Consider the following 13491-nt stretch of genomic DNA (forward strand, 5'->3'; position numbering starts at 1 on the left):
ATATATATAAAATAAAAAAAATATATATACAAAATAAATATAATATATATTTATATATTATTTTTAATATAATGTTTATATAAATTTTAATATGTAGGGATAAGTATGTCCATATATATATATATATATATATATTTATTTATACCAAATGGGAATCCTTCCAAAACGTGTCGAGTCCGTTTGGCGGGTAGGATCATAAATTTCCACCTAATAGACCGGCGACGGAAAGTGGTTTAAGTTAAGTGCGCCTTCAAACCTCGTAGGGCGTAACGCTTCGGCCATCCGCTTCAACTGCCCCACTCCCACCAATGCACCCAATCTCACCACTCGTCTCTCGCCACGTCACCACGCTATCGACGCGTCATCGGTTTGTTCGTTAGCTTTTATTAATTGGTATTCAACTCCACACATCCAAGCCTCTCAAACCTCCCAGCTCAAGTTCTCTCACCTTCTCTCTCTCTCAGTATCCCAGATCTCTCTCTCTCTCTCTAAACCCCGAGGCTGGCCATGGCGTCTTCCCACCCCTTCCCCTCCGCCCCGCCGCGGCCCCAGCTGGGCTTCAGCCCTAGCCCTGACCGTAACCCATCCTCCACCGCCGACGCCCTCCAGAACCTCCAGATCGGCCGCGCCCCGCCGCCCTCCGCCGCCCCCCGCGCCGCCTCCATTCCCTTCTCCTCCCCCGCCTCCCGCTCCGGCCTCGCTCGCCCTGGCCCTCCTCCGTTCGCCTCCGGGCCCCCAACCACCTCCGCCCCGATCACCAGCAACGGGCCCCCCGCCTTCGGGCTGGGCGCCTCGCGCTTCCCTCCCCCGCCCCCCGCTGCCCAACAGCCGCCCCCGGTGGGCGCGCCAGTGTCGATCAGGGCCTCTCCCCAGGCCCAGGTCTCCCGGCCGTTCACTGGAAGCTCTCCGTCCGTCCCCCCACCGTTCTCGCAGCCGTTCATGGGTCCGCCACCATCCTCGCAGCCGTTCATGGGCCCGCCACCGTCCTCGCAGCCGTTCATGGGCCCGTCACCGTCCTCGCAGCCGTTCATGGGTCCGCCACCATCCTCGCAGCCGTTCATGGGCCCGTCACCGTCCTCGCAGCCGTTCATGGGCTTGCCACCGTCCTCGCAGCCGTTCATGGGACCGACACCGTCCTCACAGCCATATATGAACCCACCGCCGTCCTCTCAGCCGTTCATGGGCCCGCCTTCCTCGCGGCCGTTCGCTGGACCGCCTTCCTCGCAGTCGTTCGCTGGACCGCCCTCCTCCAAGCCATTCGGTGCACCACCGTCCTCCCAGCTGTCCGGTGCGCCGCCATCCTTCCAGTCATCTGGTGGACCGCCATCCTCCCAGCCATCCGGTGGACCACCGTCCTCCCAGCTGTTCGTTGGACCACCGTCCTCCCAGCCTTTCAGTGGACCGCCGTCCTCCCAGCCGTTTATGGGCCCTACGACGCCATTCCCAGGGACCCTGGCCTCCAGTTTACCCTTTGGGACTCCATCATGGCACTTTCAGACACAGCAGGTCGGTTGGGTTTGATTCAATTTAACCAATTCATGGACTCATCTGGCAGCTGAGATTTTATGATCTACATAGATGTGAACTTTTTCTTGTTTCCTGCGATTAGGAGATAGAAAATCAACTTTATGATGCTTCTCATACGTGTTCTTTTTTGCGAATAGATCCAGAACACAATTTTATATGTATATTAAGTGGGAGTTCAGAAAATTTATGTGCTTGCTTGAACTGCATGAGTTCCCAATAGTATCTAGCCTAAATGGCATTGAAATATGGAATTTAGAGTCCTTCATGAGCTAAGAAGTTTCTGTAAAAAATTGGTTTAGGGTGCACCACCATTGCTGGGTACTATGCAAGCGCCACCAGGAATGTTTGGTATACCACCAAACATGCCTGGTCAACCTATGGCTCCAGTTCCACCTGTGACTGGACACTCTCCTCTTGCAGGGCATCAGGTGTCAACACAGTCAAAAATTGATCCAAATCAGATTCCACGGCCTGTGTCAAGTACCTCAGTTCCCCTGTTTGAGACCCGTCAGGGAAATCAAGCAAACATTCCACCGGTATGCATTATTTTGTTGCCTTTGTTGAACTGTTAAGTTAGTTTCACCTTCCCTGTTGCATTGCAGGTCCAATTTGGTTGAAGACACATGATATTTTCTTTATTGCTCTTTATTCACCTTTTTTTTTTAAATTTATTTTTCCTAAAATAATTCCTACAACCTATTATCCAAGTTTGCAACTTTTCTTTTTTATTTTAATTTTTATTTTTTTAATGTAAGCCTGCCACAAGTGATTTCATTGTCAAGGATAATGGCAACTGCAGCCCACGTTTGATGAGATGCACCATGAATCAAGTATGTTTTCTTATATCATCCTTATGTTTTTCTTTCTTCTTATTTCATAGGCTTATCATAATCTGCATTGTTTTTGTTTCTTTAATTATGAATAACACTTTTCTGACAGATACCATGCACTGGAGATCTGTTGTCGACATCCAGCATGCCCCTGGCTTTGATGGTACAACCCTTTGCGCTTCCACATCCATCTGAGGAGCCTATCCAAGTAATGTACCTCCATTCTTTTAATACTTTTATACCTTTTGATGGTATTTCACTAGATCTGATAATGGAAGTGCCATGTTTGTGATTTTTATGTCTTCATGAGGTCAGCTCCTGCTATGAGCTATGCTGTATGCTACATATACAATCTTTTGATGAACTCATCAAACCTTTTTTCTCATTTTAAAGTACAATTTCTGAAGTTTTCTATGGTCTGTAGTCCTGCAATCTGAACCGCAAGATATGATGCAGTATTTATACACTTGTAGCTTACTGTTATTACATCAGCAAGATCTTCTATAGATGATGTTCTTGAAGACCAACCCACTACCAAAGTAATATTTGATGCATATCCATGAAGACACAAACAGCCCATACATAGCTTGGGAAAATTTAGTTCATGAACTAAAATCTATGGGTTTGACATAGCTTTGATATATTCTTTGAGGCATCTTAATGCGGAGAACATGCTATAAATAAATATTTGCTATTTAAATCTGAAGAGAACCAGTCTATAAGTCTAGGGGTGTAAACGAGCCAAGTTCGAGCACGGTTGGCATAGCTTAAGCTTGGATTATTTTGTGATTGAGCTAAGCTCGAGCCATCTTGTTTAATTTTGAGCCAAACTTGAGCTGCTCACAAGCAACTTGTTTAAAAGAACCAATGATTTGAGGTCCCTCAAGATTTTAAATATATATTCTTCAAGCTAATTTGCTCTAATATATTTCAAAATTACAGTGAAAATGCATTCTTTATACGTGAATTATATTATTCCTCAGTAATATATGAAATTTTTTAACTAATAGTAGTTAGAATAAAATGTGCTATATATAAATTGTGTATATGCTTATTTCTTTTTTGAGCTTAATCAACTTGTGCTCAAGTGATCCAAGCCTAGCTTTATCTTGGCCTATTATTACTTGAGCTAGTTCAGTTCAAGCTGAATTGCTGAACAGGAGCTGCTCATGAACAGATTGTTTGATTGTCCTCTCTGCAACTAATCAGACAATCAATTTCAGGGAATGCAGAAAGTGGAACCTTTTAACTCCAAGCTAAGAATTGTACAAAAAAGAAAGGAAAATAGTTTGATTTTTATAGTGGTTTTCGACCTCAAAGATTCAAATCTCAGCAAAACGTCCTGCGGGACATCGGGAGGGGTACCTCTTCTGTGTCGGGATAGCACCGTCCCATTAGTATCCCAAGCTCCCAGCATTCTGATCGGGACGTTTTGGGACATTCTCTGTCCCAAATGTCGGGACAGCGGCGTATCTCATTCTATGAAAAAATTAGGATAGCGCCGTTCTATGGGATTTAAAATCTTGGTTTTGGTTTTATTCCAAATGATACATGTATATTTTTGATAAGGATTTGCAAAAGATAACAATTTTGAAGGTTATGTGTGGGTTTTGTTTGGCCTAGGGGGTGCTCCTTGTGGGGTTTTTTTATTGCTTCAGATTCTCCATTTCCTGCTTTATGGAGATGAAAATAAGGAGACCTAAAGTCAAGGTCGGCGGAACCGGTATCGGTGGCCGGATCGGCTGGCCGGCGGTACGGTACGGTACGGCACGCCTCCGTTTCGTTCCGAACCGAAGCGAACCGACGAAGGAAAACACGGACGAACCGGAAAAGAAAAAGAGAGAAAGAGAGAAATAGAGAGAGGAGGGAGAAAAAAAAAGAGGGAGGGGAATCCGTCGGAGGACAGCCGTGGCCGTCGAGCTGCGGAAAGGGCTTCCGCGGCTCCGTATGGGGAACAGGGGCGATCCGCCCTTATTTCTCGGAGTTTTTTTTTAAAAAAGCCTTTTCAAAGTGAAGCCGGCACGGCCACGGCTGCCCTCCGACGGCCCTCCGACGGATTCCCTTCCCTCTCTCTATTTCTCTCTTTTTCTTCTCCGGCACTGGCATGTGCCGTTTTGCATGCCGGAACCATCTCGGTTCCCCGCTGAGACAATTCGGCACTCCCCGTACCGGGCTGTTCGGCCTGGTATGGCATTCTATGCCTAAAGTTAAATCCTGTATTAAGGGAGAGCAAAGAAATGAGGTATATAGACTAAGGAAAGAGGGACAGGATCTAGCCTGTAGTAAAAGAAGAAAGGAAGAGAAAGGAGAGTAAGAGGGAATCACATAAATATTAGACTGTTAAATTATATTACATCTGGGAGAAGAGAGTGAGACAAGAAGGGTAATCATAGTCCATCATGTACTTAATAATTTTGGTCTTCTAATATCGTCTACAATCGACAGATTATGAGCTCTAACCTAAGGTTTTAAATCCCATAGAACGGAGGTGTCTTGGTATCTTCATGGAACAGGATGTCCTGCTGTCCCATCTCGTATGTCCCGATCATGCATCCCGATAGATATCTTCCTTTTCTATGCCCTTCTTTTTTCATTTCATTTCATTTTCTCTTTTCTTCTTTCTTTTTCTTCTATCTTCCTTTCTTTTGTTTTCTTTTTGTTTTATTTTCTTATCCCTTCTTTTCTTTCTTTTTCCTTTTTCTTATTCTTTCTCTTTCCTTGCTTCCTTCTTTCCTTTCTTTTTCTTCTTCATTTTTTTCTTCTTTCCTTTCACTTTTTTTCTTTCTTCATCTTCCTTTCTTTCTTCTTCTCTCCCTGCATGGATAGATTTCGGAGTTCCGATCCCGTTTTGATCCCATTTTCTCATAGGAACGGGATGGGACGGCTGGGACATCCCCCGTCCCGATGGGATGTGAAACCTTGCTCTGACCCTTGATTTGTCTTTAAGGACTTACCATAAACTAATGAATCTTGGGCCTGCTCCAACTGATTCTTAAATGGCCAATTGGATCTCCAGAAAAAAATGTCCAGTTACATCATGATTCTTTGGCAGTTTTAATTTATTGCAGTTAGGATGATGGTCTAATAGATTATGCGTATGTCAAATACAGTTAACGATCTGATGTATGTGGAGATAAAGTGATATTTTTATTATATTGAGAGAAAGGACCTCGATGATCTTAATGTATCCAAATTCCAAAGTTTTGACATAAAGATCAAATGACAATCATAATAGAAATTAAAACTTAAAAGAGCAATATAAGATATTATCCCATAATACAAATTTATACAAACTTATGGGCTTTTAACTCTAGCCTTAAGAAACTTACATGAATGTTCTAGAAGAATTACTAAGAGAGAAATCAGAAAATACAAAAATAATGAAGAACTAAGCTCATACAATTCAAAATTTCAAATTGCATTGAGGGCAGTTTTTGCTTGAAACCAACTTTATGCTCGGCTATTGGTTTTGAAAGTTTGAATAGTGGAGGCCAACTTGAGCATTTGAACAATTAGATCTTTGTATCTATTGATCTTGATAATTGATGTTGACATGTAAGATCAATCATTGGACTAAGCAAGATGGTTCGATTATTTTGTTAATGATGACTAGCTTGACCACATAATTGTTTATTTGGAATACACCATAACCCCTGAATGATAGGCTTATGTGACATTTTGGTCTTCTAAATTCTCATAGTCCTTGTGAAGACTTGCATCAGCTGGGATAATTTTTTTTTTTGTCTCTTCATAAGTCTCTATCTATTGTTCTTTGATAATTGGATCTACTGTTTTTGATTATGTCAGTGGCTTCATCACTCAAATGAAGTGTGGTCACTACTTGCAGTCGAAGCATGTATGCATATGACAAGAAATAACATGATAATTGGATGACAAGGTCTGAAGATTAATATGAAATTGTCCAAATAATGTCCGGGGATTTAGCTTTGTCGAAGAAAACTTGTCTTGAGGTTTTAAGCCTGCTTCTGGACTATGTGTCCTTAAATGGTGTCCTATGCAACCATATAATTATTAATTCTTTGTTGCTTGTTTTTGGAATATTGATGTCTGTTTAGATGGTTGCAGTATCCTCTATTAGCAGGGAAAAAGAAATTAAGAACTTGTGGGTAAGAGGAAATGCAAGAAGGCCTAGAAATCCATGCCCAATATACTTACTGAAGTTGCGGATTTTGATTCCATATCAACAAAATATGGTGAGAGGAGAATTGAGAATAATTTCTGTTGGTTCTATTTATGAGAGATAGAATAGAGTGATGACCCTACTCAGAGAATAGCTAAAACAGAAAGATGAGCAGAAGCAGAAAAAGATTATGATGATGAAAGACAAGAGTTAATGGATGGATAAGAACCAAGAAGAAAAGATAAAAAGTAAGAGGAAAGAACACAGAAGAGGGGTTGGGGGGGCAAAGAGGGACTAGTCTCATTCAACATTTCTATCCATTTTTGTCTCCCATCATTCTTGACAATTGATATTTATAAGAGATCTATCACTCCTAGTTTTTTTTTTTTTTTAGATTGACTATTAATTGACCTAACTCTTCAGTGGCTGATTTGATCATGTATTTTGAACTATTTCTAGATAACTTCGTTATTGAGTCATTTAAGACAGAACATAACATATCATCGCAAGACCTCTCCACCATCAATTCTATGATTATGAGCACATCAACTTTCTTTTTCTCCTTTCTAGTAAATGTCAATACATAGGTTGAGTGCCCCCCTGAGCAAAGATTACACCCAAAAATCAATATTGAGCAAGCTTGGTGAGGAAAGGTATCTTTGTCCCCCATTTAAGAGAATAAGGCACACACACACACACACACACACATACGTACGTATATATACACATATACGTATACACACACACATATATTTATATTATATCACAAAACCAAATGCAAAAGCAAACTAATTTCTTGCTCCACTTTTGTCATTGCTTAAACACATGGACAGATTATGAGCTCACTACTTAAACTGATTTTAAAGAATTTAGAACATTCCATTATATCTAGAACATTAACACATTAACTGTGAATGTTAGAATAGCAGGTCATCTTATTATGCTATATGTAAGTTTGATTTATAAGAATCTGGATATAGATATCATATTTTTCATGAAATATGTTACACTGATATCAAATGCTATTGTAGACCAATATTTCTACTCATGATGACTATTCCCTCTTTTTGATAGATAAAAAGGTAGGTAATTATGAGCTTAAGGCATGGTTCATTTTTCTAATGTCTGAGTATCTAAGATCTTTTATTGTAATTCTTCTGGAATGATCTTCAATCATGTTTATTATAAACTTTCGTTTTAACATTTTTGAAAAGGTTGTGGACTTTGGGGAAAGTGGACCTCTTAGGTGTTCTCGCTGCAAAGGATATATGAATCCTTTCATGAGATTTGTTGATCAAGGACGGCAATTCGTTTGCAATCTATGTGGTAAGCATCAAAGATGACATTCAGTAGTTATGCTTCATTTGTTCTTAATGTTAGAGAAGACCTATTGTTTTTGCATTTTGCTGCTAATTAATATATCAAGATTATCACCCATTCACTTGTAATATCTCGTTCCAGGATACCCAGTACCTATGCTCTCTGACTTTTACCCCTAAAAGTTTATATTGAGTTTGCTTGTACGTTTATGGCCTTAACCAATATGCTCATCCTTTGGAAGCATGGGTAACTAAATTCCTTGTAACCATGAGGAAACAACTTCTAGAAGGAACTTTCCCTGATGCCATATTTCTTTATCTTTTTGATGCAATTATGCTTTCTTTTGTGTTTTGATAGATATATTTGTCTTTTCTTGGACTTCATATAGCCTTTTTTATTTCTATTGTTTTGGCTTCCTTATGCCTAGCTCTTTATGTGGATGCACTTTTTCTCCCCCTTCTTCTGGAAGGCTATCAAGTTGTTTATGACGCACTGGTTTGGCAGGATTTACCAATGAGACTCCTCGGGACTACTACTGTAATCTAGGGCCAGATGGTAGGCGACGTGATGCTGATGAAAGGCCCGAGCTATGTAGGGGAACAGTGGAATTTGTTGCTACTAAGGAATACATGGTCTGTTAACTTGTATTTGCTTCCAAGGTGTATCTGTTTTGTTTTAGTTCTCTCTTGTGCTGTATTCCTTCTCAAGCTGTTGAGATTTCTGGATAAATGGACACTTTAGACCAAAACTTAAGTTTCAAGATGGTACAATTTTTTGCAATTCCTTTCGGTCTTCTTTGGTTTTGCATTTGCTAATGTTAGAATATTGTTTCGCAAGACTTTAGAGCAGTGTATTTTGCTGTTTGCTGTTGTTTGCCTTAGTATCAAAAATATGACTGTAGGAGGATTTTGGGTCAATAACACCAAGGTCACTATTGTGACAAAAGAATACACTGTTTAGCAGTCTTTGAGTAATTAGTAGTTGGTAGTGTTCTTTAAGTTTTCCTGCCTCTCTCTTTGTAATGCGGTGGTTTCATTATGTTTTTTTAAGGTTTTATCTATGATGGTCATTATCTCCTAGGAATTTTTTATAGATAGTATTATGGTTTGCTGTATCGCCTCATACTGCCCGTCATGAGGTGCAGTGTATTTTACCGGTCTCGTATCATACCAAACTATGTACCGACACTGTAAGAGGATGGTACCGATATGGGGCCCGGTGTAGTATTTTACGAGCCATTAGAATTCTTATAATTTGATGGTGTTTATTTCAAAATCTGCAATGAAGGGCTCATAAATATCTCTACATAAGTGGCATAGGTTATGCTAGTGGGTCTAAGATGATCTTTTTCTTTGTCTGTCATGGGTACTGTTGAGGTAGAGAATCTTCCAAATCCAGAATAATTCTTCTACTGGATGAGAAGTGTTTTTCTACATCACCATCTGATGTTTCTACAATCTTCATGACATCAGTTTTGTGGGCCTTTTTTGGCTCTATGACCTGAGTTAGAGTCCATTTTTCAGGAAGAGTGATTTCTTCCCACTTAAGCTGTTTTGAAGTGATATAATTATTTTTGGGATTATCCATTAAAAGTGTAGTTAGTCCCTTAGGAGTAGCTCTTTTTGCTGTAGGACTAACGGTAATAATGGCTTTGTAATAGACTCTATGGGTCATTGTAACATTTTCTGCTCCTGGTTTCATCTCGTAACCAGATGTTTGCAGATTTAAGGCTAGGCGGTCTAGGATGTTAGGGTGAGTTAAGGATATTGAGAAATTAGTGAAAGTATTAAAGAATAGTGGCCCATCACTCAGACTGGCTTCGATTAATCCTAAGAGTGAGTGAGAAAATTTTAAATTTCTACAATTTCTTAGGCATCCAAGAACAACAGTATTAAGACCCTTTCTAGTTAAAGGTTTTACAGCTACTTGAACAAGTCCTATATATGGGTAGTTGTATTTCACCTCAGATTGGACCTCTTTTAGATCCTTTTGTCCCAAAAGTTGGATGGTTTCTTGGGTTGTATCGATAGGCAAAGTTTATTAAAAGGTCCTACAATTACACACAATTTTCTAGTTTATCGAAGTAGTATTAAAATTTATTAAAGCTTGGATGTGCAAGCTAACTCCTTTTTTTTTCCTTTTACATTTTCATGCATACGTAGGCAGGTGCCTCTTGTTTTTTTAATACATCTTTATGCATATGTAGGCAGGTGCCTCTATTTTTCTTATACATCTTTATGCGTATGTAGGCACGTGCTTGCCTTTGCATTCCTTGGTGCATGCTGTATGTTTGTTTGCATGGACAAGACATTTAGTGTTGAACAGAAGCACTAGTTGCTGCTTTTTCTGTTCATGTTCTGGAATCGATCCTGTGGCACTCAATTAACCGAGCTTTGACCAAGGAACTATTTTTATTTCTTCAAACATACATGTGCCATTGGGACAGAAAGAAATATTCACATGTTTGTGTACAATGAGAACTGCAACCTTTTGCATGTGTTGTGTTCTTTCTTGCAATGTTTTGGGTTTAGCATGGAGGTCTGAACTACGCACTACAAAATTGTTCTATTTCTTGTTTTATGATTAAACTGAAATTTGCTGCATGCTTGTTTGATTTCAGGTCCGCGATCCAATGCCTGCTGTGTTTTTCTTCGTCATTGATGTCTCAATGAATGCTATACAGACTGGGGCAACTGCAGCAGCTTGTACTGCAATCAACCAGGCTCTTGCAGATCTTCCTGTAAGTTCCATTCTTTCTGTTTATCCATGAATTTTTTCTTAATGGCATGGATACATCTCATTTACCATGAAGCAACAGTGGGGCAATTAAGTTACCTGGTCAAAAAAACTTAAAATAGTTCAGTAGCTTGGCAGGATTTCCATTGATCTTATTCATCAAAAAATCTGGATATCTATTTATTACATTCTTTGCAGAAGTAAAGCTTTTACAGCACAAAGGTTGTCATTGGTAATTTGGTAGTTCTAGAATCCAGACATACTAGTAAAAATAACTAATACTACTACTCTCCTAATTCACTTCTAATGAAAAAGGAAAAAAGACATCTGATCAATCACTATTGCATTGTCTAAATGAGAAAATTTCCTTGTAGCTTTTCCAGGTCTTCGAAAAAAGCTAAAGGGATATACTGGTCCTTTCACTGTTATGTTACTCCAAGTACACCCTTTATGTCTTATAACCTTCCTCTTCCTCTCATATATGTAAAGGACGTGACAAATGAAATTAAGAAAGAAACAAATGAAGCTAGTTTCAGGAAAGATAAAAGGAAGAATGGAGCTCCTAAGGAAAAGAACAGGAAAGGTTGAAACCATGAAATTCATAATGAAAAGGTCATGATATTTTATAAAGAAGCCATCTTTTTGAAAGGAAAGGTGGAACATTGTGAAAGCTACTCAGTTGTTGTCACAATTTGTGGTTGATAAAATAAATAATGCTATTTCACCCCTTGAAAACCTTCTAGCAAACATTAAACTTGTCATGCTTTAGACTCTTTTCTCAACACCCATAATAGTTCTCAAGGAAAGGAATATTGAAGCTATTGAGAAAGGTAGAAGAAATAAATAACTCGAGATATATAATTCATCACCATTGCAGAAGAAAATACCAAAAGGCATTTCACCTCTTATTAGGGTAGTATGTCTTGAGGTGGTCAAGATGTTTTATAATATAACTCCCCTCTAGAGGAAAAAGGTTGGAGATGATGAATGCCACTCTCTTGGTTTTGCTCTTGGAGGAGTTGTCTAAAAAACTAGTATGACCCCCACCCCCAAAACCTACAGAAATAAACTTATTCCAAGCAACAAATAAATGATACTCCAAAAGCCTTTGCTTCTACACTATGATTATGATATTTTCTTACTTGCTCCAAATGGCAAACATAATTCAAGGATGCTCTATGTTTAGAAGGCCTGACTTTCTGATTAACAGTGTTCTGTGTCGAATGACATGCATATCCACTTGACATGCAATTTTGCTCCTTGAACCTTCTAGTTAAGATTATAAATAATTGACTAGGTTGCCTAATTTATTATCTTCATTCTTGTAGGCCACAATAAAGGTTATCATCAAACTTCAATTGGGCACTTCATGTGGACTGGGTTCTAAAAAAATATATATCTAAACAATTGGCCATGTTGCAGATGTTACAAAGCTATGTTCAGATGGCAAGTCGTGTGCATACATGCCTGGAATAGTGATTAGAGCTCTATTGATTCATTGATAAATGAGATATTATCTTCTTGATTATTGACTCTTTAAAAATCCGATTGAAGTTCAGATCCTAAGAATAGAAAAAGAAAAAAGAAATAGGAATAACTGCTGAATCTACACTTTACCCATTGATCTTCCATTTAAACTCTTTATTTTATGCATGGAGTTGATGAACAGGAGAGTTTTTTTTTTTTTTGACTCATTTTTTCGCAGTATGTATTGATAACCAAGAAAGTAAAGTCTCATCCTTTCCTCTTTGTTATAGTCCTTTTGATCCTAGTGCGTGCCCCAAAAAAGGGCACTTCTTAGTTCTTATATATAATAAGGATGCAGGATCCATGCTGGGGGGGGGGGGGGGGAGCTGAAGTGATATCACAAAAGTTTTAAGGTCGTCAGCTACAGACTTTCTACACTTAAACTGGCATTTGAAGTCCTTAAAATGCAAAGAACTAAAAGCTCTCTTTTCTAGAACTTTAAGGTGTGCACCGTTTTTTCTTTTATTTTCCTTTTCTTTCCGAGATGTCCTTGATTTGTCTCTTTGAACCACCACAAAGATTTTGTGATGCCTTTTGATGTCCAGAAGATATTGTATGGTGTGTTGAGCATATTTCCCTTCACCTCTTTTTTCTTTTTTCACATCTTTTAATCGAACTAAGATTGGTTGTTCATTGTCTCTCAGTAAAATCGAAATGTTCTTTGGAATGGTTATGTGATATGGGTGTCAAATGTCCAGGTGTCCAGATTAATTTGATAGGGGTACGATCAAGAAAACATGCACAAGGATATGTCTATGATAAATAGATGTGTGCATAATTTTATGTTTATCTGATGAATATTCTGGTTGGCCAATCATTCCATAATTTGATAAAAGCTGCAAACTCTTCTTTTGCTGTTTATTTTAAATATGAAAACTTTTATATAGAAGTGTCATAGTTGATATGCAATAGTCATGACCTTATGGTTCTTAGATTTAAAGTGTGAAGGGGTGTTATGAAGTACCCAAGCTTTTGACACATCAAGAAACACAGAGTTTGGAGCGTCCGCACAACATTTGTCTCCAAACAAATAGATGTGTTTGAATCAGGCACATCACTCTTTACACATAAAGAAGAATTCTTTCCAAAATTAACCACCGACTATATTTGACATATACCTTTGTCACCTTTCTTGAATCGGGATATGTTTATTACTTGTCAAGCTTAAGGCTTCTATTGTTCCTTTAAATGGAATGCTTCACTTATCTATGACCATCAATAATGAGAAACGCTATCCTACTACCATGTTACGCATCAAAAATGTGGTTACTTGCTAATCATGCTTAATCAAGGTTTTATGTCCCGGCGGAATAGGGGGTGTCCTAGCCGTCCCATCTTGTTCTTACAAGAAAACGGGATTGAGACGGGCTCGGGACTCTAAAATCCATCCTTGTAGGGAGAGAAGAAGAA

General features: G+C 39.1%; 1 protein-coding gene across 1 annotated transcript in view; it reads left to right on the forward strand.

Moving 5' to 3' along the window:
* Window positions 1–461: 461 nt before the first annotated feature.
* Window positions 462–13491, forward strand: part of LOC105032449 (protein transport protein SEC24 C) — a 38467-nt gene continuing 25437 nt past the window's right edge. Inside the window, exons 1-7 of the mRNA XM_073261390.1 lie at window positions 462–1506; window positions 1827–2063; window positions 2283–2357; window positions 2467–2565; window positions 7713–7824; window positions 8323–8450; window positions 10439–10558. Coding sequence (XP_073117491.1) covers window positions 508–1506; window positions 1827–2063; window positions 2283–2357; window positions 2467–2565; window positions 7713–7824; window positions 8323–8450; window positions 10439–10558 — 1770 coding nt within the window. The 5' untranslated portion in view covers window positions 462–507. The remainder of the gene's footprint in view (window positions 1507–1826; window positions 2064–2282; window positions 2358–2466; window positions 2566–7712; window positions 7825–8322; window positions 8451–10438; window positions 10559–13491) is intronic.

The sequence above is a fragment of the Elaeis guineensis genome, chromosome 1 (assembly GCF_000442705.2).
Source record: "Elaeis guineensis isolate ETL-2024a chromosome 1, EG11, whole genome shotgun sequence".
Taxonomy (NCBI): domain Eukaryota; kingdom Viridiplantae; phylum Streptophyta; class Magnoliopsida; order Arecales; family Arecaceae; genus Elaeis; species Elaeis guineensis.